A 16540-nucleotide genomic window follows, 5' to 3' on the forward strand; every position below is an offset into this window, starting at 1 on the left:
ATGGCTAATCATGCCCATCTCTTAGGAGCCTGAAAAAAGTGCGCTAGTTTGAGACAAAGGAGTAGATACTCTTACCTGTTTGTAGCGTTGTACAAAAACAAAACATATGAATAGCTAGACTCTTCCTTTCATTTTGAAGTTAAAACATTTAATAGATGGGAGACATTTGATGGAACATTCCTAAATTCATTCTTTCTCAGGGTGGTGGCTAAATGTTTTAAAAAGTGTTTTAGTTTCTGTGATTCCAAAATACTATCCTACAAGAAATAGAGGAAGAAGTAACATCATAATTTACATTTTGTTTTTTCAAAAACCTAGCGTGGGCTCTTAGTCTGCTCAGGCTGCTATAACAGAATACCACAGGCTGGAGGCTTAAACAATGGACACTTATTTCTCACAGGTCTGGTGGCTCAAAATCCAAGACCAAGGTGCTGGTGGATTAATTCTTGGTGGGGGTCCTCTCCTGGTTTGCAGACGGCTGCCTTCATGCTGTGCCCTCACATGGTAGAAAGATCATTTCTCTTGTGTCTCTTCTTATAAGGGCACTAATCCCATTTGTGGGGCTTCACCTTCATGTACTAATTACTTCCCAGAGGCCCCAGCTTAAATACTTTCACATTGGGCTTTAGGGCTTCAGCATAGGAATTTCTGAGGTGCACAAACATTTTTGAGGCAGACTCCGTGTGATATCATATTTAAAATGCTTTTCCACCATCCACATCAAAACCCGTGTCTTCAACTAGATAGAACACTTGGTGAGTAGTGACATCTCACGCCTTCTTTGAATGGTGCCTTCATCCCACAGGCCTATCTGGGATGGGTGAGTACTAGCAGGGGTGGCCCGTATAGTCAGCTGTCACACTGTCGAGGACAAGGGACCCAGCCTCCCTCCACCCTGCCATGAAACTTTGGTTTATTTCCCCCCTCAGTTCTCAAGGTGGCCAGCACAATCCCAGAGTGGTTTTGGCTTTCCTACTGGGTGTTGGAGTGGGAGGGGGCCGTGCTGCATCCTGCTGACATATTAGCTGCAGCCTGCAGCCCTGCTGGGCCCCAGCCCATGGGATTAGGGTGGGGACGAGAAGGAACAACACTGCCTACCTCCCATTCCCACCCTCTGTGCGCTCATTCACCTCGTTCTGGCACGGGACCTCACCACCAACAGCATGGAGAGAGGTGCTCAAAACATGTTCCTCTATCTTTCCGTTCTCGAATGACGATGGCCTCCCCTCCAAGAGACTAAAGACCACTGTGGACACGAGCACTCATCCCACCTCACCCTCTTACCACCTACATGGGAACACAACTGGGAGAGTAGGGGGCCAAGGGCTGTGCCAACTCCAAAAAAAAAAGCTCTCCAGAGTGGTGGCCACATTTCTCCTGCCTGGAGTGGAGGCCACAGCTGGCAACATCAGGGAGTCAGCATGCCTCCTTGCAGCTCCTCCGTGCCCGCCTCACTCCTGCTCAGCTCTCTTCACTCCCTTACACCTGCCTCCCCTGACCTCTAGGAAAAGTCAGGGCCATTTATCACCTACCCTGTGGTACCGGGCTCTTTCCCTCAGTTGTCATCAACCAACTCCACTATTATATGTTTAATGACTAGCGTCCATGTTGGATGGCAAGCTCTGAGACGATGGGGACAGTGTGTCTGTCCTGTCTGTCGTCGTGCCCTCAGTTCTTAGCACACGCCTGGTACATCCTGGGTGCTCAACCAGATTCAATAAGTGCCTGAGTGCACGAGTGAGGAGAAGCTTCCTCGGTACCCCTTTCCAGGCTCTGAGGAGCTCTGAGGCGACTTCATTTTACAAACACCGACCCCAGGACGTCCAAATTTCCTTTTATTAGCATTTTATTCTATTACCTTCCTATATAAGAAAGGGCTTTCCCCAGAATCTTACTGCTCCAGATCTGACTCCAGGCCTGCCCAAGGGGCTATACACCGTGTGTGTGTGTGTGTGTGTGTGTGTGTGTGTATATATATATATGATCAGATGTTGAGTCTACTTTCCTACACAGGAAGTTTCGAACTTTTGAAGAGAAGCCTTTCAGCCACTGTAGTGCTGATGGGTAAAAATTCTTGCTGGCAAGAAAAACCACTAAGGTGGTAAAAAGAAAAATGCTTTATAGCAGCGCCAAATCACCGGGAAGGGCATCCACTGTCAAAAGGTGGCCCATGGGAAGTTTATGGGACCGCTGTTGCATTTGGAGCAAACAGCCTAGAAAATCTGCCAATGACTGTTGAAGGCCACCTTCTGGCTGGAGAGAGATTTATAGAGCACCCTAAGTGTCAGCACCCAGGCATGAGCAGAGCTTTTGGTGGGGGTGGGCTCAGTCGGCTGCGTTGGGCCTGGCCTTCCCCAGCGCGGTGTGTTGCGACCCGCTGGTGCAGAAGGCCGCCTTGGCTCTTGGGGGCTGCCGAGGCTTCACGGCCTTCTCGGGGGCCCTGCGAACAAGCAGAGGGTGGGGTAAATGGGGCGTCCCTCGACCTGCCCGCGTTTTGCGCCCAGTCTTCGCGGCTGTGAAGACAAGCCTGGCGGTTGCTGAGCTACGTTTCGTGAAGGAGCTTCAGGAGGGACTGTAAATGAGAGGAGACTTGTGGCACAGGAACAGAAAACGCAAGATTTCTTCTCCCATTTTCTAATTCCTTGTGACCATTCTTGCTGAGCTGACACAGTCAACCCTCAGCTGCTAAAGGGGCCTGGGCCCAGCGGGTGGGCTCCGAGACAGCCCCCCGCCACACCCCGCTAGCTGTGTCCCGCCTGCGGCACTTCCCTGAGCAGGGCTTTGGCCGTCAGTCTGCGGGCTCTGGGTGTACGCAGGCTGTGCCGTATTAAAAACCAGAAGGCCGGCCGTCAAGGTGAAGTCAGAGGGCTCTCAGGGGCAGCCTGAGGCAGGGCTCCCGCAGGCCAAGCAGGGCTCTGTGCCCTTGCCCTCCAGCAGGTGAGATGACCTGCAGGCGGCCAGTCTGCAGGAGGACGAATCCCAGGCTGTGTTTCTGACATTCTTCAAGAGCTAATTACTTCCTAATATCTGGCAAGAAGATATTTCACAACTGGGTATTCAAAGGAACTGGGCTTGCATAGTTTATGAGTTATGGGGAAGTCAGTAAAACTTTCCACGGGAAGTTCCGTAGTACCTTACAGAACCAGCTTCATCTGAGATTCTGATTGCAGGGGAAATAGTGTGAGGGGAGGCCAACTCACTTGGACAGGACATCCATGGTCTGCTGGGTGGCCAGAGTCCTCTTGTCCTGTGGTCCATATAAGAGGGTCTGGATCTGAAGACACTGCAGAACACCAAGTAGTAATTGTGAGGTTATGGAAACGTCACTGAGAGCATTTTGCAGGAAAATCAAGTCTCCCTTAAATGAGAGAATACTTCATTCATAGACCCATGCTATGACGGAATTAGTGTATTCTGAGTTTCTTCCAGGAACAGTCTGACCTTCAATTTGGATGCCCTGAGGAATCCAGGAAACAAATGTACAGTTTTAGCACTATTTTGTAGAACTCTCTGTGACTATCCGTATGCAAAACTATGTTTAAAAGTTATGTTTCTAGAAAATAAAGGCAAGAACATTTCTACCCAGAGGAGGGGTCTCTAGTTTCTAATTTTAAATGACCCTTGCTATAGCCCAAAAAACTTTTCTTCTTTTTAAAATGTTTTTGCTTTTTTGTAAAGAAGTGCTTTATCTTATATGGGCTTTCCATATTCATTACTATGCAGCAATTTCTTAGGAGTTGATTTATTTAGGAGTTAAATATTCAGCTGTATATTATCCAGGACTGGCTTTGGCTTGGTTTCTCCCTTCTGCTTATTGTCCTGCCATTTGGTTGCTTATACTGGGCCAGGGAGAGACATGAGAGTTGTGCCCAAAATGGTCAAAATAATTTTGAAAAAGAATGAGATGGAGGAGCTTGCTTTGCTGAATGTCAAGACCTTTTATAAAACTAGAGTAATTAAGACAGTGTGGTTTTCACCCAGAGACAGACAAATATATCAACAAAACATGGCAGAGAGTCTAATACTTGATAGATTGACAGAAGTGGCCCTGAAGTGTCCATGAGGAAGAGCTGAACTAGTCAGTAAATGGAACTGGTTTTCCAAATGGAAGGAAATGGATCCCTGCCCCATATCAAACACAAAAATTAATCCCAGATAGATTGGGGAACTAAGTGTGAAATTAAAACTTGGAACTTATAGATGAAAATATTGAAGGATATGTTTATGATCTTGAGGTAGGGAAGTATTTCTTAGACAAGATCCAGACAAATCAAGAGTAAAAGACTGATGAAATTTAACTATATTAAAATTCAAAACATCTGTGCACCAAAATGCACCCTAGGCAAGGTACAGACAAACCAGACTGAGGGAAAATATTTGCACAAAACTGGAAAAGGATTAGCATAAAGCACTCATATAAGGTAATGAGAAAAAAAGCCTACCAACAGAAAAATGATCAAAAGATGTAAACAGATATTCAAAGAAGTTGAAAACAGAATGGCTAATAACCATGCCTAAGCTCACTAGTAATCAGTAATGCAAACTAAAACTTCAATGAGATTGCCCCTTCACCTACCAAACTGCAGAAATTATAGTCTGATAATGATAACACCAAGCTTCGTCAAAGATACGAAGCAACAAGAACTCTTTTATATACTGATAGTGGGTATTAAAGTTGGTACAACCAATTTGGGAATATTTTGTAGAACAGTTTGGGAATATTTAGTAATGGATAAGTAAACTGTGATATATGTGTATTGTTTATGCATGATACCACACAAATTTTTGATGTGTGTGTGTCGCCACATGGGTGAATCTTATGATTATAGAGAAGAAAAAGAAAATAGCAGATGAATGCATATAATATGTGTGCATATATTTGTATGTAAAATAAAACCACAGTAAAATAATAAAGATGAGAATGATATCTAATTCAGGATAGTAGCTATCTGGAGATGGGGTGGGGAGGGGGCTTCAACTGGATAGGTCGCGTTTTATTTCTTACACTGAATAGTAATCTCAGAGGTGTTTGTTATATTATTCGTACTTTTCCTTATATCTGATATATTTCGTATTTTTAAAAGATTGAATGTGTTTTTCTACATGGTAACAGCTCGAGTCACAAAAGTTTTGGGGTTTGGGGACATCATACTGAAGACTATTCATTCTGATTGGCCAACTGTTTTTAGGTGTTTGGGAAAATTAACACACAGGCAGCCAAAATCCTTTGTCTTTATGAGCTGTGGAAAACATGAGGACCATCTGAATGTTTGGTTCAATCTGAGGAATTGAGAATGTGATTCTGGATTCTGAGAATGTGGTTGTCTTTTGGAAGAAGGAAATAGGTGAAAATCTGGCAAGATTTTTTATATAACAAAATATTCATTATTTCTTAGCTGAATTACATAACACCTAAAAAGGAGTAAACATTTTCCTGTTATTCTATTTAGTATATAATCCAAATTCTGTAAAGGCAAGGATCCTAGCCCTTCCGCCCAGCAATCCCCAGACTTCTGAATCTGCACTGGGGCCCTGGCTTGGCCTAGGCAATGTGCTGCTCATTCCCTGGGTTTGAACTAGCGTTGCTCTAATCCACAGAGAGTTTGTTGTGACCTTGGAAATTTAGGAACCTTGAGAAAGTCCTGTGTTGCTTTGAGGGGAAGAAGATGGAGAGGGACACTGATGACAATTGATGTAACCTCTTCTAGCACTCTTCCCCATTTGGCTCACAGCTGCTGGGAGCCTGGGTACTCACCACCCAAAGCCTGGCAGAGGAGGCTCAGATGTGGACAGCGAGCGAGAAGCAAGCCTGCTCTCCCTCATCCATGTTAGTCGGGGAGAGGCCTCTCTCCAGGGCTAACACGTCTTGCCAGACAGACTTCATTTTCTCCTACCTGGCCAGGAATACCTTCACTCAGTGTAAAAGATCAGGTCTAATTTTAAACCCATCCAAACTTCCCTGTTTACATATTTATGAGTGCCTCAGATGCAGCTCATTTTGAGACGAGCTGATGTTGACATGCAATGGTGTTAATTCATTCACTGAAGCATTAGAATTTTACTGACATTATAACGATTATTTGAGAAAATCTGAGGTTTCAGGACACTCTGCCTTAAGAGGTGGCCTCCAAAATCTGAAACTCAGGAGGAATTTCCATCATGCTCCTTTGGTTATTGAAGTTTCTTCTCCCTGGCCCCTCATCCTCTAGGGAAGGAGGTATTATACTATTAGCTGAATATTCACAATTCCTGGGAAAAAGGACATGGCACCTGACAGGACTTACACGGATTCTCACCGGTTCTGCTATAACCACATCTATCCCAGACCTTGTTGCTCATTTTCACTGGGGGTGTTACGATAGTAGAGAGAGTGGAGTTAGGAGAGAGGGTCGTGGTTGGGTAAAGCAGCCCTTTTCAATAATCAAGCCCAGAGAGAGGTGAGCCCATCCCCATCCTACCCCCTATGCCCCAGCAGTCAAGACTCTTCTCTTTCTGGTGCTATTAGGGTTTTTTTTTTAAGGCTACTTATACTCACTAAGGGACTTTGCCCAAAACTGTAGCTGAAGAGGGAAGAGATGTAAAGGGATGTCAGCCAGGAGAGGGAAACAGACCCTCAGCCCCAATCCCTTTTGTGATGACAGTGCCCAGGGAGGCCATACCAGGCACCGAGACAGGAAAAAGTGGTTCATCCAGTAATTGAACTGGTCTTCAAATGCTATGTTTTTTGGTTTTTTTTTTTTGCGGTACGCGGGCCTCTCACCATTGCGGCCTCTTCCGTTGCGGAGCACAGGCTCCGGACGCACAGGCTCAGCGGCCACGGCTCACGGGCCAAGCCGCTCCGCGGCATGTGGGATCTTCCCGGACTGGGACACGAACCTGTGTCCCCTGCATCGGCAGGCGGACTCTCAACCACTGCGCCACCAGGGAAGCCCCAAATGCTACGTTTTTTAAAAAGTGTAATAATCCATTACTGACTTTTACTAGGAAACGTCTTACATAGCTATATATTTATCTAAGAAACAAATTGAATTTTTCAGTGTTCTGTGGCTCTTAGCTAAATTTGTTTAAGCATTTTTGTGTGAGGTAGGTTTTGTTAAAAACAGGTATTAGAGACAAAGTCAATAAATGTTAATTGAACCTACTGGCAGCCAGGCATTGTAAACATCTCGCTGAACTAAGTAAAGAACTCCTCAAACCTCGATAGGAGAACATTCTCCATCATAAATAAAGGTATTCTGTACTCTCCAGATTCTTCCAAGGAGGCCAGTGCACTCTGGTCTGAAATTAGCCTCCAAAGGGTGTTTCTCGTTTTCCTTTTGAGTGGACAAAAAACAAATTTTGAGGATCCAGGTGAAGTTTAGGAAGCCATTATATTGCTTGTGTTCTCTTTGATTTTACCTGCAGGGGTTGGGAGAAGTCACTTGTGTTTTTATTACACCTTAGATACCAAACAAGGAGCTTTCCTCTCTCTCCCTGCAGGAAGACAAAAGGGAACTCGAGCTTTCACAGCAGCCTGCAAGCTGTCCCCAAAGGGGCCATGTTTGTCTTGCTCACCTTTGTGTCCCAGGGCCTTGCACAATCCCTAGCACCTAAGATGCAATATTTGCTAAATGAATGAATAAGTAAGTAAAGCAAAAGGTCAACTGATGAAATTCTTATATGACAACCTTAGGACATGGCTGGACCACAGGGCTACTGAAACCTCTGGTAGGGAAGCTCCACTGTGGGTGCAGTGTTACAGACCTCCACCATCATAATCTGGGCACGTTCAATAGCAGAAAGAAAGAATGCTCTCCCCCAGGTGCTGCTTTCTCTTAGGTGTCATTCATAAAGCCAGGGGAGTTAAGACACAGTCTTAAGCATTTGATGAGAACCTTAAAAATTATATTTGACATGACTTTGAGTTTTGAAAGTTAGGTTTCTAAGGAGCCCAGGAGCCAAGGAATCTGGGATAGGAGGCACCGGCTTGCTGTCCTGGCTGCAGCCCACCTCTGTGCCCCAGAGCTCGCACCCTTCCCCGTGTGGACGTATGTGTGGACATAGCTTGCACCCTTCCCTGTGTGGACTGAGCCCTGTATGGGCTCAGTGGCAGCTGCGGTTTGGAGATTAGCTGACTCAGTCTACTCTGGCTTTAGAAAACCACAACAGTTTTAGAAAACCTGAACTCACAAGGAAGCATATTTTCTGATTTTGGGGGGGATCTCTGAAAATCTACAGTTGGTACTCAGGGCCATTTCTAGTCATGGCAACGCCCCTGCAGAAGTGGGTTGGTGTGCCTGAGCCCTCCTTTTCTCCCTCAACCTTCAGTCTTAAGTCCTGAAATCACATCATCATCTCTATTGGGAAATTTCCAACAATGAAAGTGCTGCTGGGACACATCCTATTTATTAACAGAGGCATTGCAGCCAGGCTGCAGCTAAAGAGCCATCTCAGTTGCAAGGCTATGCAACTCAATAATGGAAAATGGAGAAAGACATTTTCTTGCCTGGGAAGGGTCTGTGCCAAGCCTGTGTATTTTGTCTTTACATGAAATGAAAAAGCCAGAGAAAGGTAAAATATTTCAAATGATTCTAATGCTCAGAATCTGAAATCACTACTCTTCTTTATACGTATTATCTGATGCTAGAGTATGTCCGTGGAGAAGTTACCCAGGAACACATGAACTGTGCTGCTATTTTCATGTCAATTCTCAAGGTTAGTATTAAGAAGAAAAGAAGACGTCAAGCCAAAATACGTGGAAGTATGAAATGTCTTAAATGTTTAGAAAAACACAAATATGCTTTTCATTTACTAATCTTTACAAGGCAAGCAGAAATGATCACTTACTTGGGGAAATGAAAGGACAAACCAAGATACAGTTCATCAGACAGCACTGTCCTATAGAAACAGGGTCACACGGGGGTGGGGCTTGGTTTGCCCAAGCCCCTCAGAAACCAGCCTTGTCCTCTGGACCTGTGTCTTCTGCTGCAGGCACACATTCCCGCAGATGTTTGCTGAGCCCCTGCCAGACACCAACCCTGAGTCCACCTCAGTGATGGAACAGACGATGGGGGTTTCCAGTGTAGTGCGGGAGCCAGGCATTTAAAAATGTGTAAACAAACATAGCATAACAACTCATGATAAGAGCTGTGGAAAAGAAAAGAGAACATGGGCTATGAAAGAATAAAGGGGTGGTGGTGTCAGTAGTGGTAGAGGGTGCTTGGGTCAGTGAAGGCCTTTCTGAGGTGACATTCGGGTTGAAACCTGCAGGACGGGGAGTCAGCCATGTGAAGAGCACCAGGTCTGGGGGAGATGGTGGGGGTTCCAGGCAGGAGGAGTGGCAAGTGTCTGAGGCAGCATACCCAGCCCCGCTCTCTCTCTCTCTCTCTCTCTCTCTCTCTCTCTCTCTCTCTCACACACACACACACACACACACTTAAACACACACCTGTAGCTCCCTTACCTGGAAGCCCACTAATTCTGAGACACAAGGATTGCTGCACAGGTGGGTAGGAAGCCTCCCATGAAAGAAATACAGATAGAGGAGGACCAGGGGCCCCGGGACAAGGGAAATGGGAGAGGAGGGAGAAAGGGAGGGAGGCCCAGGCGCTGCCACTCACAGAGCTGCTCAGAGTGGCCCGTCTGAAAAGCTCTCCCTGAGTATCTACGATGCCTGTCTTGGAGTCGAGGTGTCATCCTTGCTGTCTCCCTCACTCGTCACCTCTGAGTTGCCAAGTGCCATGGGTTCTATATCTTTACTGACGTCCCTTGACTCCCCCACGACTTTGTTCCAGCCCCTGGCCACTGTCTTGGAGCAAGCTACCATCATCCTTCTCCAGGATAACTGCAGCACAAATATTTGGAGAACAAATGCATCAGCAGGACTTCCTGTGGAGGGGCCTCCTGCTGCATACCCACATATAAATTCAGGCTTTGTTTTTAGAGTGGACAGCCAGCTGTTTGTAGAAAAGCTGGGTTTGCCTATTTCTGGGCCAGATAGAGCAAGAAATCGAGCCTCCTTTAAAATTAAGCTTTTCAGCTCCCTCCTGATGTGGAGCTCGGCCATCCCACCCAGTCCCTCCTGAGTTGGTGCAGTAGCACCTGCCATTCCCAGCATCACTCTTTCCACTTGCTAAAGGTCACACTGAATCTATGTGGTAGGAGATTCTGCCTTTCTCTCCGTCCCAGGCAATCCACCCATAAACTCACAGTTCTCCTGCATCCAATGAGGTTTTGACAAACACCAGAAGGTCTCAGGCCAGGATGGTCTGTCCACACCCACAGTTCTGCACCCTCCAGACTTTGATGCCAATTTAGGAACTCCTGAGGCATTGTGCACCCACGAAGCCACGGTAAGCGTTCCCATATTGGAGGAGCTTTCCATAGCAAATGTAGCCTTGTCCTGGGCAGTCTGTGTTCAGCGCCTATATATGTTTTCTAAGGGACAGGGAAGGTGGGAGGCGCTGTGCCTGGGCTGCCATAGTTAGGGGCCCCGACCCCAAGGAGAGCAACTCTTCCTGGCAGATGACGACACAGGGCATCCTATTGCCAGGAGACCTGGAATTCTGATTTCCACCCAGCCTGTAGCAGGCAAGGGAGGCTCCATGTTTTCCCCACAGAAGGTTAAGCCCTTGACCCCTTTAACCATCAGTTTCCATTCTTATACTATATCAACCAATTTACAAACATCTCCAAGTAACTAATGAGGGCTTGAAGTGTCTTCAAGCACACTTCTCAAACCAAGAACAGGATTCTGTATACGAAATCAATGTCATTATGACCTTCCTTTCTTTCAAAAAGGTTCTGAGGTGGATTGCTGCAGCCCAGCAGTGGGTTAATCAAAGATGATTAGAAAAATCAAGATCAAGGGGTCAAGGACGAATGAGACTCTACCCTTGAAAGCAGTACGGGCTAACACAGGGCTCTGCGGGGACTCCAAACTTGGCTCTGGATTGCCTGGTATCCAGGGCAACAAGGAAAACACCACAAAGGCTTAAAGGGAAAGTGAAACTAGGCGGGCGGCTGATGGAATGACAGTACATGAATCATGTATAAAATACAGCCATCTGCAGAAGGCTCTGTGTGTTTGGCCGGTTGGAGGAACAGCAAGGACCTGACAGTCTGTTCTAGAGACTTGACCTGTGGCCACGTAACACCTGTCCAGCGTTGGCTTTCTCACAGTCAACCTGTGAATAAAAACCATTTTCTTTTGCCTTTCTTCAAATGATTCATCGTAGTGGGCTTTGAATTTCTTGGAGAGAGAGGTCACATAAAATTGTTATTCTTTTATAGAAAAAGTTTATGTTCACAGCTATAAAGTAATCAGGCGGTGGATGGAACCCTGATGATGACAGTACCTAACAGGGAGGCCAGATTAAGATGGGACCCAACCCTGGTAACTGGGTCTGGGATTAGTCCTGAGATGCTTCTGACCTAGGAAACAGTCTTTGTGAATTCTTGTTTGCAGCCTTTTACCTGGATGAAAATCTAGTTCTCCATGTTGCAAAAATGGGAACTTTTGCAGTGGAAATTTCCATCTGGAGCCAACAGAGTTCTCCAACGTTCCCCTGCAGATGCCTTTGAAAGAAAGATCAATACTATGGTTTTCTTTTCAGTAACTTAATCCCACTGTCTGCTTTGTTTCTCGTGCCTTCCTGTTTTTCATGCCCACAGAACCATGCCTGGGCCATTCAGCACAGGAGAGCACATCTGGAAAGTCCAGTATTCAATGGATTCCTGCTCCAGAGTTGAAAACTTGGGGCATGCAGCTGTTATTGTGATAAAAACAAGAGAAACGCTGGGCCAGTGGCTTTTGAGAGCTGCTGCTGCTGCTGGCTGTGCAGAGCCCAGCACTAAATACGGCATCTGAGAAAGTCCAGCTCAGGAGCAGATGTGAGAGGCACGTTTAAAGGCCCTGTGTGTGCCCTGGTGTTCATGAAGCGGCCAGCCCTGTCCTCAGGTGGGTACGTGGGGACCAGTGGAAATGAGGACTGTGTGTACCACAGCGGTGTGTACCTGCAGACATACACGTTTCTACCCTTTTCTCTCTGACTCTGGCAAGTGGCCAGATAGCTTTAAAATGTCAATCATTGTATTTAGGACTGATTGGTTAATGAGGCCAAATGAAAGGTAAAAAAATCACCAACTTCCACTGCAGGCTCTGGAAGTGATGAAACCTGGAGTTTCTTGAAGCTGAGCTGATATTCAGCCCCGTGGGTGGGCCTGGGGCCCAAAGCAGTGATTCTCAACTTCCCCCTGGAAGCTAAAATGCAGGTCCCTGGGTCCCTGGGCCCCTGGCCCTTTGCCCCAGACTCTGGTTCAGAAGGTGAACCTAATGCAGGGGGTTTAAGACCCACGCTTGGCAAACCACTGGCATTAAGGAAAATGTGGGATTTATTTAACAGTAACTTACCCATAGACAATTCACTTCTAGGAGCCTCAGGCCCCTTGTCTGTAAATCAGAGCTACTAAGGTCTGACCTGGAGGGTTGCTGTGAGGGTTGGGAATGATCTATGAGCTGCCATAGCAGCAGTAAGCCTGGCCCCCAGTGTGTGGTCAGTAGTGGAACCAGCCTGGCCCCACTGGAGTCAGCAGGGCCATATGAAGGTTTGTGTGGCTCCAACTCAAATTCTTGCACGTCTGCTAACATTTGCCCCCCTCCCCTATTCCTGGGTCCCTCCCCTGCCTGGAGTTGAGTGTCTAGGCTGAACCCTCAGAAGAGTTTTTCCATATTCCATCTACCCTCCTCAGGGGAGAAACAAGGAAGAAGAAGCTAAGTGGAGACTCCCAAGGGCAGGTGGTATGCCTTGGCCAGGACAGCTCCTCCCTTTCCTCCGTCTGGGCCCTTCAGCGGCCTGCACTCTGCATCCGGGCAGGGCCTGGCACTTACCAAAGCAGCCCTACTCACATTGCCTCATACTGGCCTCAGAACAACTGTGGGAGTGAAGGAGGGCTTGGGGTTGCTGTTTTCTCTGTTTTACAGATGAGAAAACTGAGGCCTCTTGCCTTGATTCTTGGGCCACTCCATTCCATTCTCAACACTGTCCTCACAGTGATTTAAAAAAAAAAAAATCCAAAGAACAAATATAGACCTATTGTGCCCTACTTAAAATTCCCTCAGTGGCTCCCAGATGCTTAGAGCCAGGTTCAGAAAACTTTTTCTGCAAAGGGCAGGTGGCAAATATTGTAGGCTTTGTGGGCCAAGAGATAAAAATCGAGCTACTATGTAGGTACTTAACTTAGCAAGAGAGGAAACGAAACAAATGTCCACAAACTTTTGTCAATGAAATTTAAAGTATAATAATAATAAGTATATTTTGGGGGTAATCTAGTTCTACTAATGAAAATAATGGATTTCTTTTTTTGGGGGGAGGATAAAATTTCACTTAGCTGTGGTTCAAAGTCAGTGTTCTCTATCAAATCAATTTACGATCACCTGTAAAATGATTACAGATTTTATAATCATCTGTAAAAAACCATTTTTAACTAAGGGGCCACACAAAAACAAGTAGTGGGCTGGATTCAGCTTGCAGGCCAACGTTTGGGACCCTAGCTTCAAGGATCAAGTCTCAGCCCCTTAACTTGCAAACATGGCAGCGAGGTCATTCCCAGCTCCTCTGCAGACAGGTACCCCAACTGCTTTTTGCTGCTTCTTCTTTTTTTTTTTTTTTGGGGTACGCGGGTCTCTCACTGTTGTGGCCTCTCCCATTGCGGAGCACAGGCTCCGGACGCGCAGGCTCAGCGGCCATGGCTCACGGGCCCAGCCGCTCCGCGGCATGTGGGATCCTCCCGGACCGGGGCACGAACCCGTGTCCCCTGCATCGGCAGGCGGACTCTCAACCACTGTGCCACCAGGGAAGCCCGCTTTTTCTTCTTAAATAGGCTTCACTCTCTTGCCCCTGAGTCTCCTCTTCCACCTCGTTTCCAACATGGGAATTCCTGTCTCTGCTAGGCTATGCTCTTTTTCAGGAATACTTATCTGGACACCTTCCCTAATCCCCTTTCTCCCGTTGATCACAGTGCGGACCTGTAGCACAATACTGAGCACATAATATCAGAGTTAGGGGTTTACTAGGACTCTCTTAAGGGAAGGGGCTATGGCATGCCTATTATACTCAATGCACATGCCCCCAAATAGGGAGGGGCTCTAGTGACCCTGTCCCAGGTCTTCTAACTATGGGACCGTGTTTCTTGCACCACCTCCACTGTGGGCCACCCATCAGCCTTGAAGGCACCATGTTCTTACTCCCTACCACACCCCTGGCCTCAGCTGATTGATCTGGGGTGGGCACTGGATCCAAGCCAGGCCTCTCAATTTTCCCCTGAGAACTTCCAAGCTGTGACTGAGAAATGGCAGCAGGGGTAGGAAGTAAAACTCTGGGGGGCTGGTCACCATGATTTCCATCTTGAGGGGAGATGCTGCCATGAGAGAGGAGTAGGGGGAGGTGCAGAGAGAAGCAGGCAGGACTCCTGGGCAGAGAGAGCCCTGGTGGCATTCTAGTCTGGCCTTGGCACTTTCTCCCAAGTCTCCACTGTGTTCTGTGTTCCTGTCCTGCTAATCATGTGCCTGTCAGTGCTTTCTTGGAAACCATAAGACAATAGACAGTCCTTTATACCTGAGCTAATTTGAGTTGTATTGTCAGTGGCAACCCAAAGACTCCTGCATATCCTTATCTTGGCATTCTCTCCACTGTGCCACTGGTTTTCAAACTTTTTTAAAGCACAAGAAGCCCCTGTTCAAACAAAATCTTATGTGGAAGCCCAAGCTGTAAAACAGATGATAGCATAGAGTAGACTGCACAATATGGACTGCCTGGTGCTAAATCCCCGCTCTGATGACTCCTAGCTTTGCAATCAAGGCTGAGACAATGATCCTCTCAGCCTCAGTTTCCCTCTTTGCAAAAACAGAGAGTAGAGGTATCCAACTCTTAGGGTTACTATAGGGCTTAAATAAGTTAATAGATAAAAATCATTTAACTCACTGCCAGGGATATAACAATCACTCAATAAGCATTAGCTTAAAAGTGGGGGATGGAGAAACCCAGAGCAACTGCCACCCTCAGCTACCTTTCTCACCTCTTCCCTCACATGTGCCAAATGTTTAAAATTATCTGAAATGATTGGTTTAATATATCTTCCTGCCTAGACTAGAAAGTCACACAAAGACAAGAAGCATATTTATCTTGGTTATTCATTGTCTTTCCCCAGTTCTGCCTAGCACAGTAATTGGCCCATAGAAGATATCCAATAACTACTGTTGACTAATTGATAATAAATATATGTTATCTCATTAAAAAATAGGCACGGGCTTCCCTGGTGGCACAGTGGTTGAGATTCCGCCTGCCGATGCAGGGGACACGGGTTCGTGCCCCGGTCTGGGAAGATCCCACATGCCACGGAGCGGCTAGGCCCGTGAGCCATGGCCGCTGAGCCTGCGCGTCCAGAGCCTGTGCTCTGCAGTGGGAGAGGCCACAACAGTGAGAGGCCCGCGTACCAACAAAAAAAAAAAAAAAAAAAAAAAATAGGCACCACACATATTACCAAATCTGGTGCTTTTTGCAGCAGAATCAGAAGTCATAAAAAGAGAAAAAAAGGCTTGACCTATAGGACAGCCCACTCAGAACTAAAGTTAATTCTTTTGGTTTGGGCAGTTATATTACTTAAAGGTTCCCAGGTTTTCATCATTTTCAAACTAATTAATGTAATGAAAACACAACATGCCAGAACTTATAAGATGCATTTAAAGCAATAATAAGAGGACAATTCATAGCCTAAAACACTTATAGCAATAAAAATAAAAACCCAAATGAATTCAATTCCCAATTCAAAAAGATAGGAAAAACTCCAACAGAGTAAAACAAAATAAGTTACAAAGAAAGAAAGAATAAAGATAAAATTAGAAATTAATGAAATAGAGAATAGGAAGGCAATTTATCCATAGAATTCAAATCCTGTTTCTTAGAAAAATTAACAAAATAGACAAACCACTAACTAACTCAGTCAAGAAAAAAGTGAGAAAATCCAAATAAAAAACTAAGAATTACAATGGGAAAATAACTATTAAAAAAGTAGAAATTTGAAAAATCCATGAGACTACTTGGCAAATCTCTATGCAAATCAATCTGAAAATGTGAATGAAATAGATAATTACCTAGAAAAACACAGTTTACCAAAATGACCCTGTTAGAGATAGAAAGCTTCAACAGACCAATTTGTTTGTAGAAGCAATAGAGAAAATTGTCAAGGAATTTTCCCCCCTAAAAGCACCATGCCTAAAGAGTTTTACACATGGTACAAACTCTCAAAGACTAGATAGTTTTAATGTTGTATAAAATCCTTCAGTGCATAGAAAATAAAGGTAAACTTCCAAATTATTTTTATGAAGCAAAATAACATTGATACTTAAACAAATATCACTTACAAATATTGGTGCAAAATATTTGCAAAAAATAAATATTAGCAAACAGAATCAACATCACATTGAGAATAATTCATTATGGCTAAGGGGATTTATTCCAGGAATGCAAGGCTGGTTCAATATTATAATAAAATGTACCATATT

General features: G+C 45.6%; 1 protein-coding gene across 3 annotated transcripts in view; it reads right to left on the minus strand.

Annotated features, from left to right (window-relative positions):
* Positions 1 to 1341: 1341 nt before the first annotated feature.
* TTC23 (tetratricopeptide repeat domain 23) overlaps positions 1342 to 16540 on the minus strand; it is a 110936-nt gene continuing 95737 nt past the window's right edge. For all 3 annotated transcript variants that reach the window (XM_032624862.1, XM_032624864.1, XM_032624863.1), the window contains 2 exons: positions 3201 to 3283; positions 1342 to 2440 (listed from right to left, as the gene is read on the minus strand). In XM_032624862.1, coding sequence (XP_032480753.1) covers positions 2326 to 2440; positions 3201 to 3283 — 198 coding nt within the window. In that variant the 3' untranslated portion in view covers positions 1342 to 2325. The remainder of the gene's footprint in view (positions 2441 to 3200; positions 3284 to 16540) is intronic.

Source organism: Phocoena sinus, chromosome 2, assembly GCF_008692025.1.
Source record: "Phocoena sinus isolate mPhoSin1 chromosome 2, mPhoSin1.pri, whole genome shotgun sequence".
NCBI classification, from domain to species: Eukaryota; Metazoa; Chordata; class Mammalia; order Artiodactyla; family Phocoenidae; genus Phocoena; species Phocoena sinus.